Here is a 27,113-nt window from a genome sequence, read left to right on the forward strand (position 1 = left end):
AAGTGAGATAAATAAATTAAAAACAAATGTAAGACCAGTAGATTCCCTTCCACATTTGTACTGTAAATGATACGCCAATAAGGATTGAAAAGCTGTTTATTAAAGACTACACATTGAATACACACTAAAATACAACAGAAAACAACATCACAATATCAACACTGGGGGTGTCAAACCTAATATACTGTATTAGGAAAAAATACATTTAATTTGAAGACATTAACACATACTCCATGATCATGGGAATCCACCATACATAAAGTTTTAACAGCATTTACTTGTACCACAAATTAAAAGACAGACATGCAGAGTAAATTAAGATAGCAACATTAGCTACTTCATTTAACACAGCAGGTCATTAACAGTTTTGGACTGGAGTTGCAGACAAAGTGGATGGTGAGGTTTTAATGCTCCTTCATCCACTTGGAGCTGAAATGAAGCTCAATCTGTATGCCGGTCCTTACATTTGGCTGCTTCTGCGTCAAGCAGAGAAGTAAGCAGAAGCTACAGAGGGCTTAGTTCGTTGAGGGAGCTCTGGAAAAAAAAAAGGAAAAAAAAGGAAACCTCTATCACATTATCCTCACTCTCATCCAACCTGTCATCAATCAAAAAGATAAAAAAATCTTAAGATTTTTTAAAATTTTGATTGTTTTGATTTCATATAGACTTCCTTTTGAACATCTGGTGCAAATTAGCATTAGACTACAAACTACAACTCAGTGGATCTGTTGCTTTTTAATCATGATACCCACTATCTAATTTACTTTTTTTTTTTACATGCACTGTAATAACCTGGTTACTGCAGGTTTATTTATTACTGACTCCAGATGCTGCTTCCTTTTTAATTTTTTTTTCCTTTTCCTAGTGGGAGGACAGGCTCTATATTTTAGAAAGCAGTTTTTCCTTAGAGTGCAAATGTGCCCTAATTTTACAAATAGTCACACTCATTCCCACAAATGTGTTGCACTTGCAGGTTGCTTTGTTTTCACCCTTTTGTCCAGTTCATCATCCAGTTCATTTTGATTATTATTACTCCAGGATGAACCCCTCACCAACTAGGCATAGGGACCCAGGAAAAAGAGCCCCAGGCCATCGCGCTTTCCCCTCCATGCTTTTATACAGAGGGTTTGGAAGAAATCAACTACAGTTGGGACATCTGTAGGAACCGTTTGCATCAAGTTTCTAGGTTTAATTTACTTCCATTGTTGTAGAAAAGCTGAGTTGTTGACCCCTTACTTGATCCCTGAAATGTTATAAATATGAAATTTTACATATGTAGCCCTGATAAAAACACTGACGGCTTAAAATAATTTAGTTCCTTAAGAAGACTGAAAAAAATGATGCGAAGAACTGAAACTGAAATTTATTTAGTTTAATAAAGAAAGACAAAAAATGGTTGAGAGAGATTAAGAGAATTTAGTCATTAATAAGGTAGGATGTAAATAGTTGAATAAGTAGTTAAAATCAATGGCAACTCAGTTCCAAATAATATTGAAGACAAACAGTTGCTCCAGGACTGATGCTGAACTGTGAGTTTGCGTGCCTTTGCTGTTGAAGAAAAGGATTCTATTAGCTGCACCACACACGAGCGACATACAGGCCTGCAACTTTTCTGTTTTTTGTGTTTGTGTGTGTGCTTAGAGTCCAGTTAAAAACTTTGACCTGAGTGTCCCATAGTGGTTGAGAGGAGAGATATAGGGATTTTGCCTCAGAAATCTGAGTTTAAGTTTTGTGTAGTTGCATTTTGTCTAATATTTTTGCGGGACCCTGTTATGCATATTTTAGGTAATCAATTCAACATTATTTCAAAGGTTACTGTTTGTTTATTTTAAAGGGGTTTAATTTGCGTTATTTATGTTTTTGTTTGATTTCAATTTTTAGGGTAAATTACTGAACACTGAAGAAGCATTTAGTAAACTAGTATTCCCTTTTTCTTTGAAAGTGTTGTCTGGGGTCAGTTATTTAAAATACAGCATAGTCAATATAAATACAACTACTGCTAACTTTGACAGTTTCTTTAATTATTAGTAGGACATTATAAGGGTTACTCAAAATAGGCAAAACTTTGTGGTAGCAACCTTGAAAAACCAAACCCAAATGACCCATCATTTTAGTCTAAAGTCAGTTTACAGCAGTGTGGGCATAGTATAGACTGTTGGGGAGCTACACAGATTTTTTAAGTTTTTGGTAACCTAAATATTTCTTTTTTTGTTTGTTTATTGTACTATTTAAAGTTATTCACTGCACTTGAACTGCTTACATTTAAATAAAAATTGGAAAAATGGGGTTGCTTTACAATTTTTGACCAGTAGTGTATGTGTACACATGACCAAAAAAAAGTGGGTTTTTTATACAAACGCTGATCTTAGCCTACGCTCACACTCTTCACACTACACCTTGCAGTAATTACACTGTGGGCATAATATTCTCTGTTAAAGTGGTCAAATGAAACCCGCATTTTCTGTTTACACTGAATATTTTGAAGCTTTCAGTCAATGTAGTTGTACCTCTGTGAAGCAGATTAGACGACAGTCCGTAGATTGGGATACTATCATCTCTCCTCTCAAAGTACTTAGAATCCAGAACTGCAGAGTCTCCACTGAGGACAAGAGGATAACAGTATAATTTGTTTCACCACTGAAAACAGAGTGAAAATGAAACATGTCTTTCAGTCATCTTTCAGTACTGTAATAAAATGAAAGCCCCCAACAGACAAGACAGAGGTGTTCAAAAGGAAAGCAGAGAAAATTTGAAACAAAATTTTCATTTAAATATTTTATCATAAGATAATATAAACAGAATCAGATGCTAAGTCCACTGTAGAATGAATGTGTTTCAAAAGTATACTGCATACTGTGGAAAGAAAGAATTTAGCTGTGGGGTGAAAGCAATCATGCAAACTCACGTCTGTCTGTTGGCTGACTGCACTGCTCGCTGGTCAGCAGCAGTGACATCAGCAGCTGCTACAAGGGACACAGCAGGTTTGCCCGTCTGAGGATAAAACTGTGCCTGGAAAAATACATTGACATCTTTAACTAGCATCACTGTAAATAGTTGGTGAAAGGTGTAAAATTATATTTAATATCTTGCTTTTGAGTGAGGCACGTGGTTATAACATTACCCATAAAAAACGGTGAATGAATAAATTCACTTAACCTAAGTCGTAGACAGTTGTATTCTATATTTGATGTGAAGTATAATAATACTGATCATGTTTACAATAGTGTGTAAGTGCGAAGGATAAAGTCAACAAAGAGCTAATGATTAAGTTTGGATTAATATGGGTGTAAGCATAGCCAGGAGATCTCTCCTACCCTCAGTCCTGTTGTTGCAGATAAAACTGAAGGATTCTCCAAACATTCAGGAGACTGTGGCTTTCTGGACAGCTGCTTTTCATTCAGCTGCTTGTTGAGCCAACTTATAACTATGATAAAAGAAAATCATAATAGCAGATGAGAAAACTGTCAAAAACTGACAAGGTACTTTGATCATAACACTTCTGGAGTGTAGGAATCAAAGAATGCAATTCACTTTTTTGGCATACACAGTTCTCTTTGAATACTTATTTCCACTGACAGGAATACATTTTATTTATTATCATTATTATTATTATTGTTATTGTTATTCAGCCTTACTGCCACATTCTTAAACAGACATTTGATCAGATATTTTCTGATCTAAATCATAACTTCCCATAATCTTGGGAAATGTCTTGTCCAGCTGATAGTGTTAATGTAACAGTAGTAATGTCCCCCTCCACTAAAAAATGTAAATGTGTTTTGCTTTTCTTCACTGTGATGTTTGAGCTACACTGCGCAGAATGATGCATGTGCAGAGTTTGTTTTCACATTCATCTGCGGAAGAAGAAAAGTTTCTCTGTGCTATCCTTAAATACATGCGTGTACATATGCGCATGATTTGTGACATCACAACTAATTTGGAGCCAGTCACGGGCAACTTATATGCAATTTAAACACGTGTGATGTGGAAACTTGAAGCCTCTAGTGCACATACACTAAGAATGGACTTCACAGTGAAGTAAGAGAAATCTTGTGTCCAGCAGGAAAACTTTCGTAATAATTTGTGCATACTCATAGATCAATCGGGAAGAAGGTTGAGATGTCATTTAAACAATTTCCAAACAGGATAATTGCATTTTTTGTGTGTAAAACAAACATATACAGAAAATATTTGTATATTTCTTAAACATGTCTGAAGATCTTTGAACACTGATGGACTGAAAAGTTTGGCTTATTTTGTAAAATGAATAACATTTAATTAAATTTAAAATGAGGTATCGAAAAAGTATTGTTTTGGTATCAATATATTCGCACCATTCAAATGATACAACAGTTGTGAGGATATGAGCAGCAGTCTCCTGTGGGTCCTCTAACGTAACTATAGTAAGTCCACTGATCATTGAAACAAGTGAGACAAGCTTCCTCACCATTCTCATTTGTTTTTAACACCTCCCTGCTGTCATTTAGCTTCTGTACTGTCGTCTCCAACTGCTCCTTCAGTTTTGAAACCTGTAACATATACATAATATTGTCATCAACTTCATATCGCATAATTTCTTTTGCAAGCCATGCCAGCCCCTTGCATTGGTGCACTTGGTTTAAATATACATGAGTGGGTGGATGAGAGGCAAAATGTAAAGAGCTTTGGATAAAAATGCTACATACAGTGCTGCTTGAAAGTTTGTGAAGCCTTTAGAACTTTCTTTATGTCTGCATAAATATGACCTAAAGCCATAGACTGTATAAAAACACACCCACATTCAACCATTTAGGTTGATGCAAAAGCATTCATGAATACTGATGTACATGTGTCTCTTTTGCCGCACCAATCACTCTCTCTGTCTTTAGACGCCCTGCCAATCAGTGTCGGGAGTCAGTGTATCGGACCCTCTCTCGTGCAGCAGCAGAGGAAGGACTGCAACAGGCATGAGCGGACTTTTACCGTTTTATTTCCCCATTTTTGGACATCTTGAAGTTATGTGTGTAACCCAAAACAACCATATACAATATCAATAAACATTCCTGTGCATCGTAAAGTCAGACATCTCTGGTTAAATGTTTACCACAACCTGCAGCGGGCCAGCTCCCAGTTAACCAGTAGGCTATAAGTAGTTTTTACACCACACACTCAATATCTACAATACAGTAAGCACTGTATTCATTTATATTTACTCCAAAATCCAGTATACAGGTGTTTCTCTAATTTACAATGCAGATGGTGAAGATGTGGCGATGAGGTGACTGGAGAAGTCAGTTTGTATGGCCACCCTGGTGTCTCTAGTGCGCTCTCTGTGCTTGACATAACAGTCGTGTTTACTGTAGCGATTTTACACACATAAACTACATGGAAACTAAACTCATACCTGGTGATATATGCACAGTATAATGAAATATTACAAATCTATGAACACTCTGTCCTGCAAATATTTTTTAGTAATGTTTGTTCAAGTTATTTGATGTCATCTTGGATTTTTCTTGAATATGGGGGAAACACTGGCTGCTCCACAGCTGACTCTCTCCGGGTGAGACAACGCTGATGAAATGTTTAGCGGACACTGCTGGTTTGAATGTACGATAACGTGGATCCATAATTAACGTTTGATATTAAGTGAAATTACATGTGTGAGAGGATTATTATACAATCTGGCTTCAATTCACCACCTCACCATCTGCTTCGCCGATTTCCCTTGTCTCCAAAATGTTGGTACGCATGGGTCAGAGTTGACATACAGGTGCGAACGTTCTCCCATCAAGTTTGTTTTTATAGATCACAACTTTTGTGTGGGAAGTGGCGTACGCCTCTTTCAGGCCCCGTTTTGTGCGTACACAACAGTTATAAATGAGACCCCAGATTTTTACACAAATCCTAAAACTAGATAAAGGGAACCCAATTAAACAAATGAGACAAAAACATTAAACTTACACATTTGTGTGAGGCAAAAGTATGTGAACCCTTGCTGGGGCTTCTGTTGTGCTTCAGTTCAAAGATGGATACCTTGACATTTTCCTATAGAATTTGCTGGTACAACTCCATAAATGATTGCAAGCTGTCCTGGTCCAGAGGCAGCAAAGCAGCCCAAACTATGATACTGCCACCATGTTTCACAGATGGGTTAAGGTTCTTATGCTGGAATGCAGTGTTTGTTCATCGCCAAATATAATGCTTGTCATTCAAGCGGAAAAGTTCAGTTTTGGTCTCATCCATCCACAGAATATTTTCCCAACAGCCTTCTGGCTTATTCACGTGGTCTTGAGCAAACCATAGACAGCAGCAATGTTCTTTTCGGAGAGAAGTGGCTTTTTTCCCTGCAACTCTGCCATGACACCATTGATGTTCAATGTTCTCCTGATGGTGGACTCATGAACATTGACTGTAGCCACTACAAGAGAGACCTTTAGTTTCCTAGATGTTACCCTGGGGTCCCTTGTGGCCTCCCAGACTATTACACGCTTCAATTTGTACATGCCTGACAGTCAACTGGTGGAGTCCAAACTATTTAGAAATGGTTTTATAACCCTTTCCAGCCTGGTGAGTATCAACAACTCTTCTTCTACAGTCCTCAGACATCTCCTTTTTCACACTTACACAAACCTGTGTTGTGATGCTCAGAGTTTGATGGTTAAGATTTCTCTTCTTTAAATAAGGCAGGGCCTCTCAGACTCAAGTTTAATTGTCATCTCATTGATTGAAACACCCAACTATAATTTCCCCTTCAAATTAATTGATAATCGTAGAGGTTCAAATACTTTTGCCACACACAAATATGTAACATTGGATCATTTTCCTCAATAAATAAACAAATGTGTAAGATTTTTGTACAATTTGTTTAATCAATGTCTCTTTATCTAGTTTTAGGACTTGCACGGAAATCTGATCATGTATGAGGTCATATTGATGCAAAAATAGAGCAAATTCTAAAGGGTTCACAACCTTTCAAGCACCACTGTAAGTGTAGCAATGTTTTTAAAGCATATCGACTTTGACTTTTTGACAGCATATTGACTTTGAGTCAATGAGGTCAAAAATGACAGCAGGTATTATATTTACAAAGAAAATAACAGAAAGAGAAGTACATCCTCACATTTGAGAACTGGAGCTGGAATTACAATTTGGTATCTTTTAGAGATGCACAGATGAGTCAACAACAATAAAATAAAGGATAATATCATTATTACAAATGTAAAAATGTGAAGAGAACAATAAAAGCAATTCTTTTTTATTGGCAACTTTTTTAGTACAACACCTTCACCATCTCTTGAATAAATAGATTTATTTATTGGAAACTTTTTTGTTATTATCTTGGTTATTATTAGTTATAATAATAATAATTATTATTATTAATAGTAGTAATTAACACCAGACCTTATCTTGTTATTGACAAAAGTGCAGCAGCTGTTAGAATAATTTTACATATTGTTGGACTGACTGATGGTTACTAAAAGCTCTAGAAAAACTCAAGTAATACTTAGGTCCCATTTACACCTGGTATTTACATGTGATCTGTATCTAGATACATTATCTGGATAAGGAAAAATGCATGTTAATGCGAGGTGTAAATGCACTCAGAATACATTGGGATCGGAATTTGAGTGGATCAGCCAGACCACATTTGAAGGTGGTCAGGCTCACACTGCGATTGGATCTCAACAGGTATAAATGCAATCTGTATAGCGTGATCACATTCATAAGAAAAACATACACCCAGGAAGTTGAAAGGTCACCCCGCTCCGCTTAGCTGCCAGCTAAAGGAAGTAGCAGTATCTACAAGTCTCGTCAATGGCATTGCTTCCCATGGCCTAAGACTCAACATGTCCACCAGCTCCGCCTACCTAGTTTGCATAACAAGATCCAATCACAATGCGGACACAACTGAGAAAACGAGAATGCATTTTAGTACCAGGCGTAAATGCAAAGACCCATAGATCGGATGTCATTATCCAGATAATGTATCCAGGTACAGATCACATGTTTATACCAGGTGGAAATGGGGTATATGATACACCTTATACCTTTTATCCTAACTGATGTACATTTACAATCCCACCTCGCTGCCTCTGTTTTTGTCATTTATGTTTTTTTACTGACATATGGTGAGATCTGTATGCATAAGGAGCTGAAAGTCCAAAGAGGCAGCACTGCTTTAACTGCAACTGCATTAAAACATCAGCCTGTACTTAACCTTCAGACTAATCATTTTTGCGTCAATAATAATAGACTAATAATAACAATAATATACCAAAGTTGATCTTCTAAAAAGAATTACAACTTAAGTATAAAATACAAGGGAGCCATCAGAGCCACTCCTTACTAAAGGACCTGCAGAGATGAGACCTGTAGATCCTGAGGACACCCCAAGGATGACCTTGGAAGTTAGCAGGCTTTCCCATCTCTGAAAACATTGTAATACATTTTCAACTAGAAATTATTTTGATAAATCAACCCTATATTAAAACACTAAATCGTTACTTTCTCATTGTTGTAGTACAAACATTTTAAAGTTGTGTTTGATGTTGTCATGTTGTAACGTCGTAACAGATATGAAATGCATGCTGGGATACTTGTCTACCCCTAGTTCACCCACATATCAGCTCCCAAGGTGTCCTTGATAAACTGGGCATAACACAAACATTTCCAGGTATTTGGAGCGTTATTGGCTAAATGTGGACTTTGAACTGGGACAGTGATGGATGACGTTTTACAAGTCCAGATTAAGAAAGAACTAAAGAATGCCAAATATAGTGTGTCTGCAGTTTCCATGATTTGAAGACATACCTGCTCATCCTTGGTGATGAGCTGCTGCTTGGCTCTCTGTAGATCCTTTTCAACATTCTGTAGTTTTTCTGATGTTTCCTGGAGGACCTTCTCCTGCGACACAGTCACAGTGTTTTTTACTTTTATTTTTCCAACTAGGCCTCGGACCTCCCCTCGCAGCTTCTGAATGATACCATTAGCCTGGATAAAGAAAAATAAAAGGAAGTAAGGAACTGTTATATAATAATAATAATAATAATAATAACAATAATAATAATAACAATAACAACAACAACAATAATAATAATAATAATAATAATAATAATAATAATAATAATAATAATAACAACAACAACAACAACAACAACAATAATAATAATAATGATGTATTTATATATCACTTTTCAAAAACAAGTTAAAAAGTGCTTTACAAATATGTGAAAACAAGAGAAAATGTAGAATGTCTACAAATAAATATTTTAAGCATGGATTGTTTTATTCTTCAAGATGTTTGGCCAATACAAAATGAAAGTAAACCTAGTTGGTCAGTCAAACCAGGAGACAGGAACACCTCAGAGTGTTGGTCGCAGTTTCTTAAGAGTTAGAGCATTATAAGTCTTAACCAAATCAATGAAATGATACCAAAAAGCAGGTTTGTATGGACACAAGAAATGATGTGTAACAGTCAACAGTTACTTGATGACTTAAAGATCTGTAGTCAAACGTAATGTGGCCTGATGCTTATATTTCAGTTATAGTTTCATTTCAAAACTGAACACATGAAAGAATAACAGCATATAGGTAGTCTGCATGCAGCTAAACAAACCTTTATCAGCTCCTCAGACAGTGATTTTACCGTTGCTTCAAGTTTTCTAATCTGAAGTTCTTTACTTTCAGCATTTTCTTCCACTGATTCCTAGAAATTAAAAACATACAGGTTAAAAATGTATAACAGAATTAGAAGAGAACATATTTAAAGAATAAGTCTGGTGTTAATCTATAGTTTTCCTGCTGTCAACAAATCTCATGAACAGGGCTGTGTGATATGACAATATATCATGTTATGATAGAATCTATCGTTTCTTCTTATGCTCTATCATTTATTTTATTGTGACGTAAATCACACTCTTTCCAGCAATATTTTTCATCATTTGGACAGACCAAATATTTATTCATTGACTTAAAATGTGCCATACTGGGATAGGTATCATTATATAATCTACATTAGGATATGAAATTTTGTCCATCGCCCAGCCCTACCCATGAAAACACCAAAACCAACCAAGTGCTGGTGCATCTCTTGATACCTTCTCTTCTGTACCCTGCCTTTGGCTCGCAGATCCGTACCAGTGGATTTGGGGATTTACATAAATCTTTAAAAAATAGCTCACAAATATATCTGATCCATTTTTTTTTTTTTTAAATGGCTCAGTAATTTTCTTACCTTGCAAGGCAGCTGGGTTCGCGAGATCACAAGATCACATGAGAATCCATCTTGTCATCTTGTTATGCGCATTCAGCATCCTATGAGGATTCTCGTGTGATATCACGAATCCAGCTGCCTCGCAAGGTAAGACGGTGATAGACAAATGGTTCATCCAATACCTGGCAAGTATTTTTTGAAAGTGCCTTCCCTTTTCCAAACAATCCACATTTGACATATTGTATTTTTTAATAGGCACAAAGGAATGAAATATATAAGGCTTTGAATATACACACAATATTTGTTAGCAATTAATTGTTGGCGTGGTCTGCACATGGAATTTGTTGACAATAAGAAAAATGCTGAATATTTATTTTAGCCTTGGTCTGCCCTGCCAACAATTAGGACCACAACAGTGCAGGTCAGCACAATTATCTCCCTGCTGTGAGGCTGCAGTGGAAACTCATGTGATCACAGCTTTAATCACACAGCACAATTAAAGCGGAGTAACTGGGCCTTGGGCTGGGTGATACCTCTTGTCTAATTCAATTATTTCAAATTTTTGTTTTTGCATGTAAAATGTCTAAATCGTAAAATCAAGTTATTACAATATGCACAAAATAGTTATATTTAATCAAAAAGTAATATAGATGATATAGCTGGCTACATTTGCTGTTTTGAGCCAGTCCCATGAACTGTGATGTGATTAGTTACTGTGACTGTGGTTACTCCAAGTAGCTCGCTGCCTCTGGCTATCTCATAGTGAATTTAACAGTTACATCTATTAGAGGAACAGACTAAAAATCACTCTGCACACTGATCTGTGCTCTTGGTTCGTGTTAGAAGTATCATCTCTGGATACATGAGTCGACTGAACAGTTTCCAGATCCTACTTTGTTAGGTTTGTTTCTACTTGCAGGGTAGCTAATGCTACAGCAGATCAGTTAGTGAGCAGACATTCCTGCTCTATATGTGCTCAAACTTATTTTTAAACTGGATGTGATCTACTTAGTTGAAGCATCTTGTACTGATGGTCAATAGCTGTGTGGAAGAACCGGTATTTATGTGTAATGATGATAGCATAATGGTGGTGCAAGTCTTTTATTGCTCTTAATAAGCTGTCTTAAAAAATATTATGTTTCAAGCCTACATTTTGCAGGCAAACAAAAATTGATTAAAATTGTGAGAGAAAAAAAAATCAAGATTAAGGTTTTTTTGGCCATAGCAAACTAGATGAGGAACTATGCCTCTAAAAATGTATGAGACCAGGTGGATGTGATGCTGGGTCCACCATAAGATCAGAATATGATAAAGTTTATCTTCAGTTGAGAGTTCTGTTGTTTTTTTTAACATCTTGGCTTTTCAGGTGTTTGAAAAGACACTTATAGAAGTTGCAACTCTCACCTTCTGCTGCTGAGTGGCTTCCAGGACCTCTTTTGTGCGGCCCATCAGCTGATCCTTGTCTTTGATCTGCTGTTCCAGAACAGCCACTCTCATCTGCAGCTGGCTCACCAAACGCTCCTTCTCATGAACCTCTGTGTCCAGAGTGCTGTTCTCTCTCCTCAGAGATAAGACCTGCTGCTTTGAACGCTGACAGTCCTAGAAACATAACAGCAGGAACATAATCAGACCAGTAAGCCTAATTCCCCAAATCAGAGAGCAGAGCTGCATTCAACAAGAGGAGCATCAAGTTCACAGAAATGTGTCAAAGTTACAACTGAATGCCTGACAATAATGATCCAAATTGGTAGAAACTGGGAGAAATCTTGGGAAACGAATATTAAAAATGATACTCCTTGGGAATATAGTAGAGCTTGTGTATTTGTGTGTGTACAACAAAGTAAGGCAGTAGAGTCTGTGTATCTGAGGGCACTAGGTATCTCTTCTGGACAGATGGAAAGGAGTCTCAGTGATATGTAATGTGGGATGCATCGCAATTGTCTGCTCTTTTTGGTTCAGGGTGTTCATGATTTGTGAACAGATAATCAGTGAATTTTCCTTACATGTGTCAGGATTTTAAAAGTCCAGGGCACAGTCATTCCTCATCTGGCATCCATCACTTACCTCCTCTGCACCCACTAGTTTTATCTTCAGGTCTCTGATGGCAGACTCATTCTTGTATTTCCTCTCCGTCAGCTCTCTGCAGGAGACCTCGAGCTCCGTCAGTCTGCTCTGAAGCTGCTGGCTGCTCCTCTTATGAGCACTCTCCAGCTCCTGGCGGAGGTGCTCAGTCTGCTGCTGGAGCCTGCTCTGTAACTGAAAGAAAGTTCACTACACTACAGCTTTTCCAGTGTAGCTGGAAAAAAAGCATCACACCGTCCAAACAAACATCTCTAACAACTCTTGCAGCATGACCACCATCCACTTTTTTGCTAATGATCCAGACAAATAAATGCTTCTCCTAGAGATCACTAAATACACTGCTTTTTGCAGATCTTCAAATATCATAGCTTTGAAAGCAATAACACGACACAGAGGCAGTTTCTCTCTGATGTGGAGAATGTAATGTCCTTTATTAACAACAGCATTGGACAGTCCTGTTAGCACAGTCCTGCCAGTCTTACCTCAACAGCCTTCTCTCTCTCAGATTGTAACTCCTGAGAATGACGGCTGGACAGAGAGCTGCTCTGACTTGTCCACTCTGAACGCAGTTTGTCCAACTCCTTAGTCTTCTCAGACAGAGTCTGTAAGAGAATTATAGATATGTTATGATACTGTTTCTTTTTAAAGCACTCTCATTATAGCTCATTAAGCACATTAAGCAGCATAGGAAGAGGACCTGGGCTCACAAATATCAGAATCACACATTGGCTAAATCTATTTCAGGGGTAGATGAGAGTTGTTTCAGATGCAGGCGTGATCAAGGTACCCACAGCCTGATGTTCGGGTCCTGTCTACAGCTGGTATATTTTTGCACAGGGGCTTTTGACATCCTTTCAAATGTATGTGGCACACTAAATCCTAACCCTTTGAGGTCCATATTCAGGGTAGTCCTTGAGGACTTAAAGAACACTGCTAATCAAATTATAGCGATGTCCTTCTCTAAACTGCTTGCACTGATTCTCCTAAAATGAAAAGACTGCAGCACCATAAACACTGGCAGAAGGGCACACCTCAGACTCAAACAGATAAAGCAGACAACTCTTGGATCAATCACGAAGTTTGATAAGATCTATATACCTTTTTTGTTCCATTTTCAAAATTGGATGAATCCCATTTCCCCTAAATTCCCTATTCAAAACTATTTGAATAATTAAATCCCTTCAGCATCTGAAGGCAGACATATGTTGATAAATATGCTGCCTCTAATTTGAGAAGGGCTGCGCTAGAGCACAGTGCTATTACACAAAGCAGTCCATTGTGTTTACCTTCAATAAATCACCTGAAAACAACACCAGGCTGCTGTAGAATAACCACACACACCTGACTGGTCAGTTATAACTCAGTATTCTGCTGTTCATGTGGGAGATGCTGGATTACCGGGGCTCATTAATCCTGTGCATCATTTCCCCCTTTCCAAAATTTCTGGCTTTTCATGCTTTGTTCATGCTTAGCAGTGCATATTATATACATTTAATGTTTAGATCACAGTGTAGCAAAATAAAACTGGCAAGATCAAACTTTCAATCTCTTCACAGGAATAAACTCAGTTGTGAAAGCCTCAGTCTGCCTGACTGCAGCTTTGTGCTGCTGTGTATTTGCTATCATGTGCCACTGTGATTGGTTCAACTATTTCAGAATTGTGAGACGACTGATGTGATCTGTTCGCCCAGGACCGACTGCTTTTTGTTGCACTTGTGTGACTAAAATAGGCCTTAAACACCAAGTCCCACAGCAAAGCACACCTGTTGAGCATAACTCAGCTGCCTGGACAGATCATCTTCAGTCTTCTTAAGCTTCATCTCCAGGGCCTGCTTCTCTGCCTGAAACATTGAAATGACACGTCCTTATGAACATAGGGACTTGACTTGGGGAAAAACTGATTATAGTCGTACAGGTTATGTTAAGAACCTAATGCATGCTTTGATTGATGTTTATTTTCAGGGTAATCAGATAAAGCCTTCATTTTTTCTAAAATATCCATGACGGTTTGTATTTCCTTTGATTGTTCAATAAGAATATAAGAGTATAACTTCACTGAACTGTTTTAACTCACCTATCTGAAATGTACAAGTAATATACAAGCAGTGTGTAAAGTCAACCACCTCAACAAAGACCAGGGAGAGAGAAGGTCTTGGGAATGTTTTGATTACTGTCTCCCTTTGCAGAACTCCACCAGACAAACCTCCGTTTGATCAGACAACATTCGAATCAGTTTTACTATTCACAGTTCTATTCAAGAGGCCAGGCAGTATCATGATGATGATAAATTATGCTGATTGAGCCAACCTTCAAAGAGGAGAGACACACTGCCAGATAGTCTCTAACATGTTTGTCAGAGCCTTGAGCAAGCCGCAAAGACAAGTGGTTCAGGTGTTTGAATGCGTTTGTCTCTACAACACTGAAGCTGGCGGGGCCTTCGAGCACTGGAGACTGACATGACAAGTGCAGGAGAAACCTGTAGAAACAGATAATGAACAGTCATGTAGTGTGTGTTGTTGGTTTACTGCATTATAATGAAAGGTGTTTCTAATATTTTGTCCACCCCAGATTAAAATTAAACTTGATAAAAGACCTAATAAAACCTGATAAAAGCATCCACGTGCATGTCATATTTCCTCCAGGAATTTGCAACCAATCATGAAAGATTTATCCAAATCAACTAATACCAGCATCAAAGTTTACAATTTTGTCTATACGTCACAATACTTAGACAAAATATCTGGAATTATTTAACCTGCAATAGCTGAAATTATAGCCACTTGAGGGCAGTGGAAACAAGTGAACAAAAGCACTGTCATATCATCAGTTTTTAAGTTATGTTGAACTTGTTAGCAAACAGTTGCTTATTTCCACATCCAGCAGTTACGGAGCAACATTATCATTCATTTGGAGTCGTGTTTCTGTCCACCTGGTGGATGTAAGTCTAATATTCACTCTCTTTTAGCTCTGTTTTTGCTCTCTAACAACTCCTGAAGGAAATATCTGGCTAAATGCTCCACTATGTTCACCAGCTAGTCTACAGCTACCCGTTTGTGTTTGCTGTTTGGTGCTGAGCAGGTAAGGTACAGTGGCTTTTTAGAACTTTTTCTCTGCAGACAGGTGCCTAATGCGGCTGAAAAATTACACTACAAGAGCGCTGAGAGTGAACCAAAGCAGTAAATTTGTAGCCGGACCATTAAAGAATGAATTCTGTATTAAGCTCGGTAAAGCCATGGGGAGCTGCAGAGTCACTGATAATTCTCTGTAGGTTCATCACTACGAGCCACAACCAACACATTACACACTAACATTTGATACATTGTTATTCTACAAAATGTCGATTATAGCCGCTGTAAAGAATGTTGGGAGATGTTACTAATCGACAAACTTTCCCACTGATAGAAGCCTGAGCCAAATAAATTTAAACCCTAAAAAGTCTTAAAAAGAAAAAACCTCACCCAAAAAAGGTAAAATGGATACAAACTCATATAGATGAATTCAGTGGCTGATTACTGCCATGTCAGAGTGGAACTGAACACATTTATACTGACAGTGAAAGCAGAGATGTTTGGATTAATCGTAGTCGGCAGTCACCCCCTCCAACAGATGGTTGTCTGTGTGAATGTGGAGGTAATTCACTCTCTAAACTCTATTCTGAAATTAATTAGGCTTTGTGACAAAATAACATTAATTAAGCGATTCTGTCCAACCCCCACGTGGGCTACTTCCGCCTACAACCCAGATTTGTCTATACAATGTAAAGCTGAATTTATTTAGGTGAACAGTGTGATGACTTATGGTGGTTTGCATGTCTTCGTACCTTGGATTGTCTGATTCTTGCTCAGAATAGCACAGATTAAGCAGGTCAATAAACTTCTGAGGAAATGATGCAAAGTCTATCAACAGCCCCTGCTGAACTTTCAAACTACACAAAAAATGACAAAGAAAGACAACATCAGTGAAAGTCAAAGAACACCTGTTCATGACAACCTAAATGCAAACATTGATCATTTTACTTCATACAACACTTACCTTTGGAAATCTTCTTCTGATATAGAGAGGTTGAAGAGAAAATATGGATCTATATCATCTGTTAGTCTTACTAGAAGATCCTAAAATAAACCAAAAACAACAGATTAGTCACCAGGGATCTATTCCAGAGAGCTTTGTTGGTTAACTCTGAGATGAGGGAAACTCAGGTTTTTTAGTTCCAGAAACACTAATGACTTTTACTCTGGATCAGTTACCACTATAACTATAACTTACTCTGTGGACCTAACCTGCTCACTTGCTTTTCTTCAGTTTCTCTCTTGCAGAGCCCGAAACATTTCATCATGGTTACAGTCAATATCAAAACTCATATTGAAAAGCACTAATTTACATCAGGAGACGAAGATTAAAATCCTGGTTGGATATTAGTTCATATGACTATCTCTATTAACTTTACTACGAAGCCCCCCTAGGGTCAGCTGAGAAAAAAAAAAAGATCCATGTTTTAAGCTGTACTTTTGGTTTAGAAATCCATGTGCACGGTTTATAAACCGAGTTCTCAGATTCATAATCCATGCCCACAGATTTGTAAATCGTGCCTTCGGATTTGCAATCCATGCACTCAAACAACTTTTTTCCTCAGATAACAAGGACCTTCAATACATGGAGCATTTCGATGGTGACTGCATCTTCCAAGTAAATCCAATTCATCTAGATTTAAAGGTAGATTTAATGCTATATTGTGTTGTCCATTGGGTGTTTCACAGCTTTCATTGTGTTACGTTTTATTTATTGTATTTTTTTTACTCCAAAACCAAGCTTTCAGTTTGAGGCTACCAGAGAAGCAGTTAATGTTAGCTTCCCAGGCTTACTTGTTAACCAAACTTTGTGTCACTACACACTTCCATTTACGCTGTGACTGCTTGACCATGAGGCAGATTTAATGCTCTATTGTATTGTGCATTAGACGTTTCACAGCTTTCATTGTTTGTTTTGCACCTCATTTAGATATTTGCTCATCTAAGTCTGTGTGAAATGTTTACATTTACGGTAGAAATGAGTTAACTGGACCCAGGCATATATGTAAGCATTATGGGTGTTTTGACAGACATTTTTCATTTATTAAGATCTGGTGTGGTCTTAGTGTTTGCAAATGGGTACATTACCAGCATGTGTTTGTGCATGCAGACTACAAAGTAAAGAAATGTTCTAAATAATATAACAAATGTCATGTGTCCCTATTTGACAGGTGTGGGACCTCCATTGGTAGGGTTGATATGTAAACTTACCCAATGACTGAACCAGGACAACCTGGAAACAGCTGGGGGGAGACTAGCAGCTGGTAAGTAGAGAGTAGAGTCCTACATTTAGACAGTGGCACATTTAGGTTGTTTTGGCTCCAGCATATTTGATTTGAAATGAAACAATGACTGAAATGAAAGTGCTGACTTGGTTTTAAGTAGCTTTATCGTTCACATCCATACTTGTGAACAGCAAGGCAACTGTAGCCCTCTTTTTTAGATAGTCTGCCAATTTTGGGACAATGCAGGAGGAGGATGGTCCTAAATATACAGCAAATGCAGTCAGGGAGTTTTTTATGACCCAACAGTGGGATGTTATCAACTGGCACTGTCGTTAACTTTACCTCAGTCAGAATGCAAAAGTCCAGTTTGCAGTTAGGGACTGGTATAGAATCACCAGGGGAGATATAAGTGTCCTCTGGGATCACAGACTTCAGTCAATGACTGAAAACAGTTTGGCACCAAATATAATACATCATGAATTGAGTTTGTTTTAATTGGTCAAATGATCTTTGGTCCACTAAAATTGGATGATTTTAGTTACAAGTAAAAACTAAAGCTACAATTCATACACTGTTTATCTATGAGTGTAAACACCATCAAAGTGAGGAGGAAACATTAACCTCATAGTCATGATTTAATTTCAAAGCCAATGGCTGAAAGTACAGATAAATTACAAAAGAACAAATGAGTGTCACTGTGAAAATGTTTTTTTTCTTGAACAGTTTTAGCAGTTGTATCACAGTTCCCTTATTAAACCTTTGGTGGTGCACAACTTAGCATTACATATGCGGCTCTACTGGAGTAGACAATATGTTAGACCTTTTTCAGGGAATTTTGCCTTAATGTTTTTCTGTTCTACTCACTCGCACCACCACTGGCTTCCTTCACCTTGTTCACCTGTCGCAGGCTGTCAAGATGTACCAGCACTCAGGCTTTAAGGGGCATGGAGGTACGTGTAGTAAAAGTTAAGTAAACAAATTCACACTGAATACACTTAATTTATTTAAGATATCTGTTTTAAACCTAACAAAACATTTTCTGTTTTTACAGAGTTTCCAGAGGTCTGTTATATTCACTGTTTAAAATTCCTCTAATTTCATAAAACTATATTAGGACACTATAGGATGGTGAAGTCACAAAACACTTAAGTAGTGACTGTAATGTCAGCCACTGAAGTGCTTAGCCCGTTAGCAGGAAAAAGTGGATGAAAATTTCAACAAAGAGAGAGTATACCTTTTATTTATTTTGAAGGAGACAGAGGTCATATGACAAAAACAAGATGAAGAATTAATACATTTGTATATCAACTTTACAAAGATTAATCATCTCTTCTAATCATCCAATAATTTAAAAGACAGTGCTTCAATTCAATTCATTTTCAGTTTTTGGTGGTGACGGTGATGTGCTGGAGTGCATTATATTGAAAAGAGTTCCTCATATTTTGACCACCCCCTCAGGGTGGACAAAATATGTATAAGTTTTGTAGAAGTAGAATTTATGGCAGAGCTGTTGTACAGGATTGCATTAGATTGCACAGATGTTCCTAATAAAGTGCTTGGTGAGTGTATGTTTTGCTGTGAAAGCCAGTCTTGGTAGGTACAGTTAGAGACTCAGAAAGCAGACATGTGAAACCCCAGCAAAACCATCCGAGGTGAGCAACACACCATCCACAGCTGTCTGCCCTGGTGTCTCATAAGCTCTCTACTCTGGTCCTCTGGAAACTCTGCAATAAAAGGGAATAAAAGTGTTTTGTTAAATTTAAAACAGATGTCTTGAATGAAGACTGCATACAGAAAATAAATGACTATGAAGTTTATCTGTCCTCTTTACCTTAATGGTGTTTACATTAGGGATATCAACAGTTAACTGTTAACCACTGAGAATATTTTTGACTGGCTACGCATGTTGGTCCACAGGTTAATTTGCATACACATTCCACTAACAGCTTTGCTACTAGCTAGCAGTCTGAGGCAAAAATTGAAGCTTTCTAAACCAAGCTTGGTGTGGTAACATTTCCTCCAGAAAGGCAAAAAAGTCAAATGTAAATTGTGGGATGCTACTCTTAAGTTTAGTAGTAGTACTAACACTTTGCTGTACCACTTTAAGAACAAGCACCCCGCTGCCATGTTTGGGGATGGCTCACAGTCGCCAAAGATCACGTCACTGTTAGCCTGGGGGGAGAAAGTACACACTGGTCTGAGGCCATCACTCAGTTGGTGTGCTGGATGATTGAGACCGATATGCTGCCAATCACTGTGGTGGAGGGTGAGGGATTGAAAGAGCTAGTTTGATACCTCAAGCCTGAGTACGTTACGTGACTTAAACGCATTGAAAAACACTTTGAGGAGAAGAAGGATGAGCTAAGATTCAAGCTAGCCAGGGCAGACAAGCTTGCTCTGACCACCAACTGCTGGACAGCTCTCACAAACAAAAGCTACATCACAACTTTTCTTAAAAATTAAAAGCTTAGTTACAGATTAATGGATGTTGGTCTATTGAAAGCAAAATTAACGGAAACTGACATCCCTAGTTTACATCTACCAGGGCTCGAGACTAACGGTGTCCCATTGGCCTTGGGACGGTTATTTATATTGCGCCAAATCATAACAAAAGTTATCTCAGGGCACTTTTCACATAGAACAAGTAAAAACCGTACTCAGAAAGGAAAAACTCCCTTTTAACAGGAAGAAACCTCAAGCAGAACCCGGCTCTAGGTGGGCGGCCATCTGCCTTGACCAGTCGGGTTGTGAGAGAAAGAAGGAGGGAGGGGAAGAGGGGGGAAAGAGACACAGAGAGATACAGCATTTCTGATCAATAGCAAATGGGTCGTGGGTGGTGAAATAATACATCATTAATGAGGAAGTGTTTCCCCCAGCAGCGTACCGCCACTGCAAAATCATGAGCGCCGCTGCTAAAATTTCACACAATCATTAATATCAATGGGCTACTAATAATTTTCACTTGTACACAGTCTTAAATAAAAACAACATTCAAGATGTCCAATGTTTAAATAAAATATTAAAATATATAAAATATTAAATACTCAATTGTTAAATTAAATTGAGTATTCAGTGTTCTCCTATTTATTTTCAACTAACTACTGTAGATGATAATAAAGTAAAAAAAATAACATTTTGATTTTGGGATGATTTACATGCACTTCAGGATGGTTAAAATTGTTTTTCGGGTTTTGGTTAAAAAGTTAATCTGGAGCCCTGACATCCACAAATGAACAGTGTAGTGATTGTTGCTTTAGTTTTTACTTGTAACTAAAGTCTTCTTTAGTGGACCAAAGATCATTTGACCAATTAAAACAAACTTAATTCATGATATATAATATTTGGTGTCAAACTGTTTTCAGTTATTGACTGTCTGAAGTCTGTGATCCCAGAGGACACTTGTATCTTTCCTTTGCCTTCGGTCTGATTTTCGGTGAGTGACACATCTGGTCAGCTGGACTGAGGTCAGGTGAATGACAGTGCCAGTCAAGAACATTCCACTGCTGGGTCCTAAAAAAACTCCCTGGCTGCATTTGCTGTATTTTAAGGATTGTCCTCCTCCTGCATTGTCCTAAAATTGGCAGACTATCTACAATTGCCTCATTGTTCACCCAGTATAGATGTGAACACAATAAAACTAATTAAAACCAAGTCAGCACTTTCGTTTCAGTCATTGTTTCATTTCAAATCAAATATGCTGGAGCCAAAACAACCTAAATGTGCCACTGTCTGAATGAAGGACTACTCTCTACTAACCTGCTTATCAGTTTCCCCCTAGCTGTTTCTAGGTTGTCCTGGTTCAGTCATAGGGTAAGTTTACATATCAACCCTACCAATGGAGGTCCCACACCTGTCAAATAGGGACACATGACATTTGTTATATTATTTAGAACATTTCTTTACATTGTAGTCTGCATGCACAAAAGCATGCTGGTAATGTACCCATTTGTAAACACTAAGACCACACCAGATCTTAATAAATGAAAAATGTCTGTCAAAACACCCATAATCCTTACATATATGCCTGGGTCTAGTTAACTCACTTCTAAATTTACCTTATGGACAAGCAGTCACAGCGTAAATGGAAGTCTGTAGTGACACAAAGTTTGGCTAACAAGTAAGCCTGGGAAGCGTTAGCTGCTTCATTGGTAGCCTCAAACTGAGAGCTTGGTTTTGGAGTAAAAGAAGCATAATAAATACAACATTACACAATGAAAGCTGTGAAACGCCCAATGGACAACACAATATAGCTTTAAATCTAGATGAATTGGACTTACTTGGCAGATGCGTTTGCTGTCAAAATGTTTCATGCATGAAGGTCCTTGTTCTCTGAAGAAAAAAAGTCATTTGAGCACATGGATTGCAAATCTGAGGGCACAGTTTACAAATCTGTGCGCACTGATTATGAATCCGCGAGTACAGTTTATAGACCATGCACACGGATTTCTAAACCAAGACTACAGATTTACACACTTTCCCCTCAGCTGGCGCCAGGGGGGCTCTGTACTTTACCACATTTCTGTGCAATCAATCATTTGTATTTGTACAGTAGGGGTGCACAAAAAAAATCGATTCACATAAGGATCATGATTCTATCTCTGCCGATTCAGAAATTCCAAGAGTCGATTCACATTTTTCAGTCTTGCCACAACGCTGTTTTCCATTTTTTCCTGACATGAGTTAGCTTGTTAAATCCCATAGATGGTGCAATGATGCCACGCCGGTTTTCGTCCGGACCCAACTCCAGGGGCAAGAAGGAAGTGAAGTGTGTGTCACGGAGAGACATGTATGTATTTTGAAACAGTCAATAAAATTTAGTTAATAGCAAAGCTGCCCGTTTCATTACTTACTTAATTACTATATTCATGTAATAAATATACAAATTAAAGAAAAGAAATTAAGAAAAAGAAACAAAATCGGTTACAATAATCATCCGCTTATAGTGATCAATTTGACCAATTTTCATGTTTGCACTTTGCAGCTAAATATAGCAGGCAGCTATTGTTTGTTTGATTTTGTTATTTGAAGTATGAATTTAAGTTATTTGAAGTTTTGCACTTAGCAGTTTATCTTGGCAATCATTTTTATTTTGTGTTGAGTATTCATTTTACCCTTTGTCTCAGGGCCGCCTTGGTTTCCTATTGACTGAGTGGACTAAAGGAAAATAAATCTTACTCAGGTTGACATTGAGTAGTAAATGTTTACATTTGATTCAGTGTGATTTTTTTTCTTTGAGACCTATAAAAGTGTCTACTGCAGTCAAATGGAAAGAGTAACTCAAAACATCAATCTAGAATCAAATCTATGAACATATTGAATTGAGAATTGATTTTGAATCAAGAATCAAATCATTTGTACATGAAACGATTGTGAATCAAATCGTGACCCCAAGAATCAATTGAATCGTGAGATTTCCTGAATCGTACATCCCTATTGTACAGAGATCTCTATCCTCACATTCAAATATTACACAGTGAAATTCACATTCAGCTCAGAATAAAATCTATGCATGTCCTTCTTTTTTGAAAGTGGGAATTTTTATAACACTGTGACTCATTGATAAAACAACTGTCAGGTTGTTACAACAGTTCCTCTGCAGTGAAACTTTTATTGCATATAATGTGACAATCTCTGCTTAAATTTTTTTTAAAAGTATTGTATGGATTTAGACACATATGATCAATGAATAATCATCTATATTTCTTATGATGTGATTGGTCATACTGATGGAACAGTACTATCATAGTTTTCATGTCATATTGGAGATAACATGTTAGTATTTCTGAGTGAGCAGGATTGTGGTGCAGCTGCAGACTAATTGTAGTTTGAAAGCAACTTTTTTTCAGGTTGCGTATAGCCTTAACATGTTTTAACAGCGTTTCAGTAATGTTTAAATTTACATTTGTTGAAACAGTTATATAGAAATATAGTCACTGAATGCTGTTGAGACAAGATCCAAATAGACATCTAAAAACCTACCCAGTTTTAACCTTAACACTTTTTCAACTGCATTATTACTGGATCAGGCTGTGTTCTTACAATCATGTCTCTGTGTATCTATCTGTATCTATGTCTTACTGATCTATAGATTTTTTCTTCAACTATATATCTTTTTCCTGTGTTTTGGCTGAATACAACTTTGTGTTACTTACTGACACTTTTCACCACTCGAACTCAGGTTCTGTGACTGCTGCTGTTTTTTAAAGATAAATGTTCACAGTCCAATTACACACGCATTAATGTTTCTACCTTTTTATCTTTTATCTACCTGTTGCCATGGTGAATCGTCGTATTGGAGCTAGACTGATGATAGCTTTTTTCATTCACGCAGGCACTTATCTCAGAGTGAACATACTCAGAGTTGATTGAACTGACTGAGATGAGCTGTTCTGAAACCAAATACTCAGAGCTTCCCATCTCCAGGTTCATCAACTCAGAGTTTCAGAGTTAGGCTCTGAGTTTGTTAAACCTGCTCTCTGGAATAGACCCCAGGAAGGAAAGTCTGTCTATAACAAGAAGCGAACTTGTGACTGGAAGATCACCAGTCAATCCCCCAGACTGGCAGGATAAATCTAAGCGCTTTTCACCCGCCAACTGCACCGCCCTGGAAACAGAACACTGATGACCTTCTTCTTCCTGCAGTATAACGGGGAAAGTGAAGAAGCAGCGCTTGCCCCTCCCTCATTACCACCCCTGAGATGCCTTTGAGCAAGGCCCTTAACCCCAACTGTTTCATTGAGGCTGCTCAGTGGCCTCCGTTGCACTAGGCAGCTACAAGGTATGAATGTGTAACTGTGTGAATGTGATCAGGGCATTCCTGAGAAAGAGAGCATTGCTCTCAGAGAAACTCACCTGAATAAATAAAGGTTAAAAAAACAAACGAACAAACCCAACAACAGTTATACATTTAAAGGTTAAAAGACTGAGGTGTGCAGTGCAGCCAGAGGAGGAGAGGAACAAGTGTAGGCATCAAACATGTGATGAGAGGTGGATATTTGTTTCCAATTAGCTGACTACTCTAAAATTACAGAGAACACTATTTTAATTGTTTATCCAAAATTCCTACTCACCCGTTTGTGCACTGGACTTGTTGTCAACTGAAGCTCAATGGTGACACGGATGTTTGCTTTCCTGTAAAATTAAACCGTTGAAAATGGTAAAAAAAACACCCCAAAAAACCCAACTCTGCTCCAAACAGTGTGTATGATATGTAATCTTAGCCAATAAAAATATTATTGGAACAATCGTTTCAAACCTCAATTATAACTGTCCTGAAACTGATTATGCTAATGTGATTAATGCGAGAGGTCAGAAAATTGTCTACGATGTAACATGGTTTCTCAAAACAACACAATGGTGCATCACTTGATCAAACACAATTGATATCAAATAATTTTCCTGGCACTCCTGCCTTTTTTATACTGTGAAAAGCAATACTGATGGCTATGGAGGCATAATTTACATGCCTGGTTCCCTCCATCATCCCCCCAGAGAGAAGCCTCTGATCCCAGAGCAGCCGAGAAGGCAACGCTGTGGTTGTTGTAAAGTTAATGTAGAGAAAGAGAGGATTCAAACTCCGCCCTCCTTTTAATATTATAAAAAATATCAGATTGCTGGCTAACATATGCATTAGTTAGGAGAGCTGGTAAGAATTCAGCACAAGTATAGAGTGCAGCATCATGTAATTCACTGAGACACAGTAACGATCACATGTTCTGTCAGTCTGCAGTAGTGAGTACAGTACACTGTAGTGTGCTGGGGCTTTGGGATCAGAGTTAATGACGCCAGTAAGCTGAATAAGCATATCAGAAACACCAGCTCTGTCCTTGGGTCTCATCTGGAGGTGGTGGTTGAGAGGAAAATGGTGTCTGAACTGAGGACAAGCATGGACAGCATGACTCACTGGTCAGCTGGAGCAAACATAGGCAGGCTCTGTGGTCCATTGTGTTTCCTTGTACTTATCTAATTACATCCTTATTATGAGTTACTTTGTATTCTCCACAATTCATTATATTTGACAGTGCTACTCATTGGAGGTCTGCCATCTGTATTACTTGAATATTTCAGGCTCATAAGCTGTAAGCACATTGCCACCTTACAACGTTTATTTGGTGCACTGTTGTTGTTTTAGGGTATACATTAACAGTAGTCCACATTTGTCATTGAACAGTGATACACTGATTTGAATAGTGATTTCCCCTCATTGCCACCGAGTCTGTGAAGCTAACATTAATTCAGCAGCTGAAGTGCAGAGTATCATTAAATGGTTATCTGTCATTCTAAGCTTTGCAGTACCCTAATGCGTCAGTAGTACAGCAGATGACAACATACTCTATGAAGCTATCATCAATAAATAACGCTACATATTAATAGTTTAATAGGATGAGGGACAGAAAAATAAAACATCAGGCCGATGGACACTGGAAATCATAAGAACGCAACTCGCTGTTTGAAGTCTTTAAGCACACTCTCAAATCAAGGTTCAGTTTGAATGAGAACATGATGAGAGCAGACATTTTTGCTCCACCAATGTAAGGTTACAGTAAATCAATACTGACAGAAAATTTTGGAGGACAAACAAATTTAATGCGTCTATCAGAGCACACTTCCAAAATAATAAACAATAGTTTTACATATACTAGTTTGATCATTGTTACTAATGCACACAGAACTAGCTAAGTTAACGTTAGCTTTTAAAAGCTATATTAATGTCTTGAACTAATAAAATAAATCATTGTTTACGACATAACGGCCTTAGAAAGATCTATTTGCCCTGTTCTATAGCTGAAATATGTCGCTAACTTGCTCATGTGTTTACGCCAGGTACTCTGAGGTCAGCGTCAGCAGCTTACCTGTCCTCACAGTCCCTGCACCTCACGCTCACTGCTAACACTTTGCTGAAGAGTTCCTCCATATTATTTCACAAACCAAACGAGTCTTTCACTGAGGCGGTAAACTGTTAGTAAAAATGTGAGGCCTCTCTAATACTGAGAGGCGCTCACTTTCATCAGACGAACTACACGGGTTAGTCTATTCCTAGTCAGTATTTTTGACTTGGCGCTTTTCACCCGCCAACTGCACCGCCCTGGAAACAGAACACTGATGACCTTCTTCTTCCTGCAGTCTAACGGCGGTTGGAAAACATAACACGGTCTTACCGCCACCTACTGACTGGGGGTGGAACCCACACATGTAAACTTTCACTTCTCGTGATAATTGGATGTGGAGCAGTCTTTTATATAGTTTCTGATGTGTACCCTGCCTGTCACAGAGACAGTTTACTCAAAAACGAAAACTCCTTAATGCACCCTAAAATCTGAGGGGAATCAAAATGATGACCGAATGTTTGTGAAAAGACAACTGCTTGAGTGCCAGAATCCAGGATTCACTGTGCACCTGGCTGTAAACATGGCAATAGCAATGAGGAGGTTCTTTTCTCAGTTAAGCCATTACTTCATGTTGCACCATTAAATTTGTCTCTTGGCTTTTTGCTGGCTTCATCTCTGACATGGAGCATACAAACAGGCTGAGTAGCACAGATTG

General features: G+C 38.0%; 1 protein-coding gene across 2 annotated transcripts; it reads right to left on the minus strand.

Annotated features, from left to right (window-relative positions):
- Nucleotides 1-78: 78 nt before the first annotated feature.
- Nucleotides 79-26,676, minus strand: sass6 (SAS-6 centriolar assembly protein). Of its 2 annotated transcripts, none has more exons than XM_044362066.1 (16): nt 26,423-26,676; nt 24,641-24,701; nt 16,310-16,389; nt 16,098-16,202; nt 14,585-14,753; nt 14,041-14,118; nt 12,760-12,879; nt 12,260-12,445; nt 11,600-11,794; nt 9,599-9,688; nt 8,794-8,973; nt 4,448-4,529; nt 3,315-3,424; nt 2,906-3,009; nt 2,508-2,599; nt 79-534 (listed from the first exon to the last, which is right to left on the minus strand). In XM_044362066.1, exons 1-16 carry the CDS (start codon nt 26,482-26,484, stop codon nt 482-484), a joined length of 1,767 nt encoding a protein of 588 aa, XP_044218001.1. In that variant the 5' UTR covers nt 26,485-26,676; the 3' UTR covers nt 79-481. The 2 variants fall into 2 exon arrangements, with proteins under 2 accessions (XP_044218001.1, XP_044218000.1); XM_044362065.1 differs by having other exon boundaries at nt 12,260-12,451.
- Nucleotides 26,677-27,113: the final 437 nt, after the last annotated feature.

Source organism: Thunnus albacares, chromosome 9 (genome assembly GCF_914725855.1).
Source record: "Thunnus albacares chromosome 9, fThuAlb1.1, whole genome shotgun sequence".
NCBI classification, from domain to species: Eukaryota; Metazoa; Chordata; class Actinopteri; order Scombriformes; family Scombridae; genus Thunnus; species Thunnus albacares.

Excerpts from the sequence above, each read along its gene's own strand:
- sass6 (XM_044362065.1), bottom strand. The coding sequence starts at position 26,484 with ATGGAGGAACTCTTCAGCAAAGTGTTAGCAGTGAGCGTGAGGTGCAGG. Across the intron at positions 12,452-12,759 it reads AGAGAGAGAAGGCTGTTGAG|TTACAGAGCAGGCTCCAGCA; the intron begins GTAAGACTGGCA and ends ACTTTCTTTCAG. Across the intron at positions 8,974-9,598 it reads TGTCTGAGGAGCTGATAAAG|GCTAATGGTATCATTCAGAA; the intron begins GTTTGTTTAGCT and ends TTCTTTATCCAG.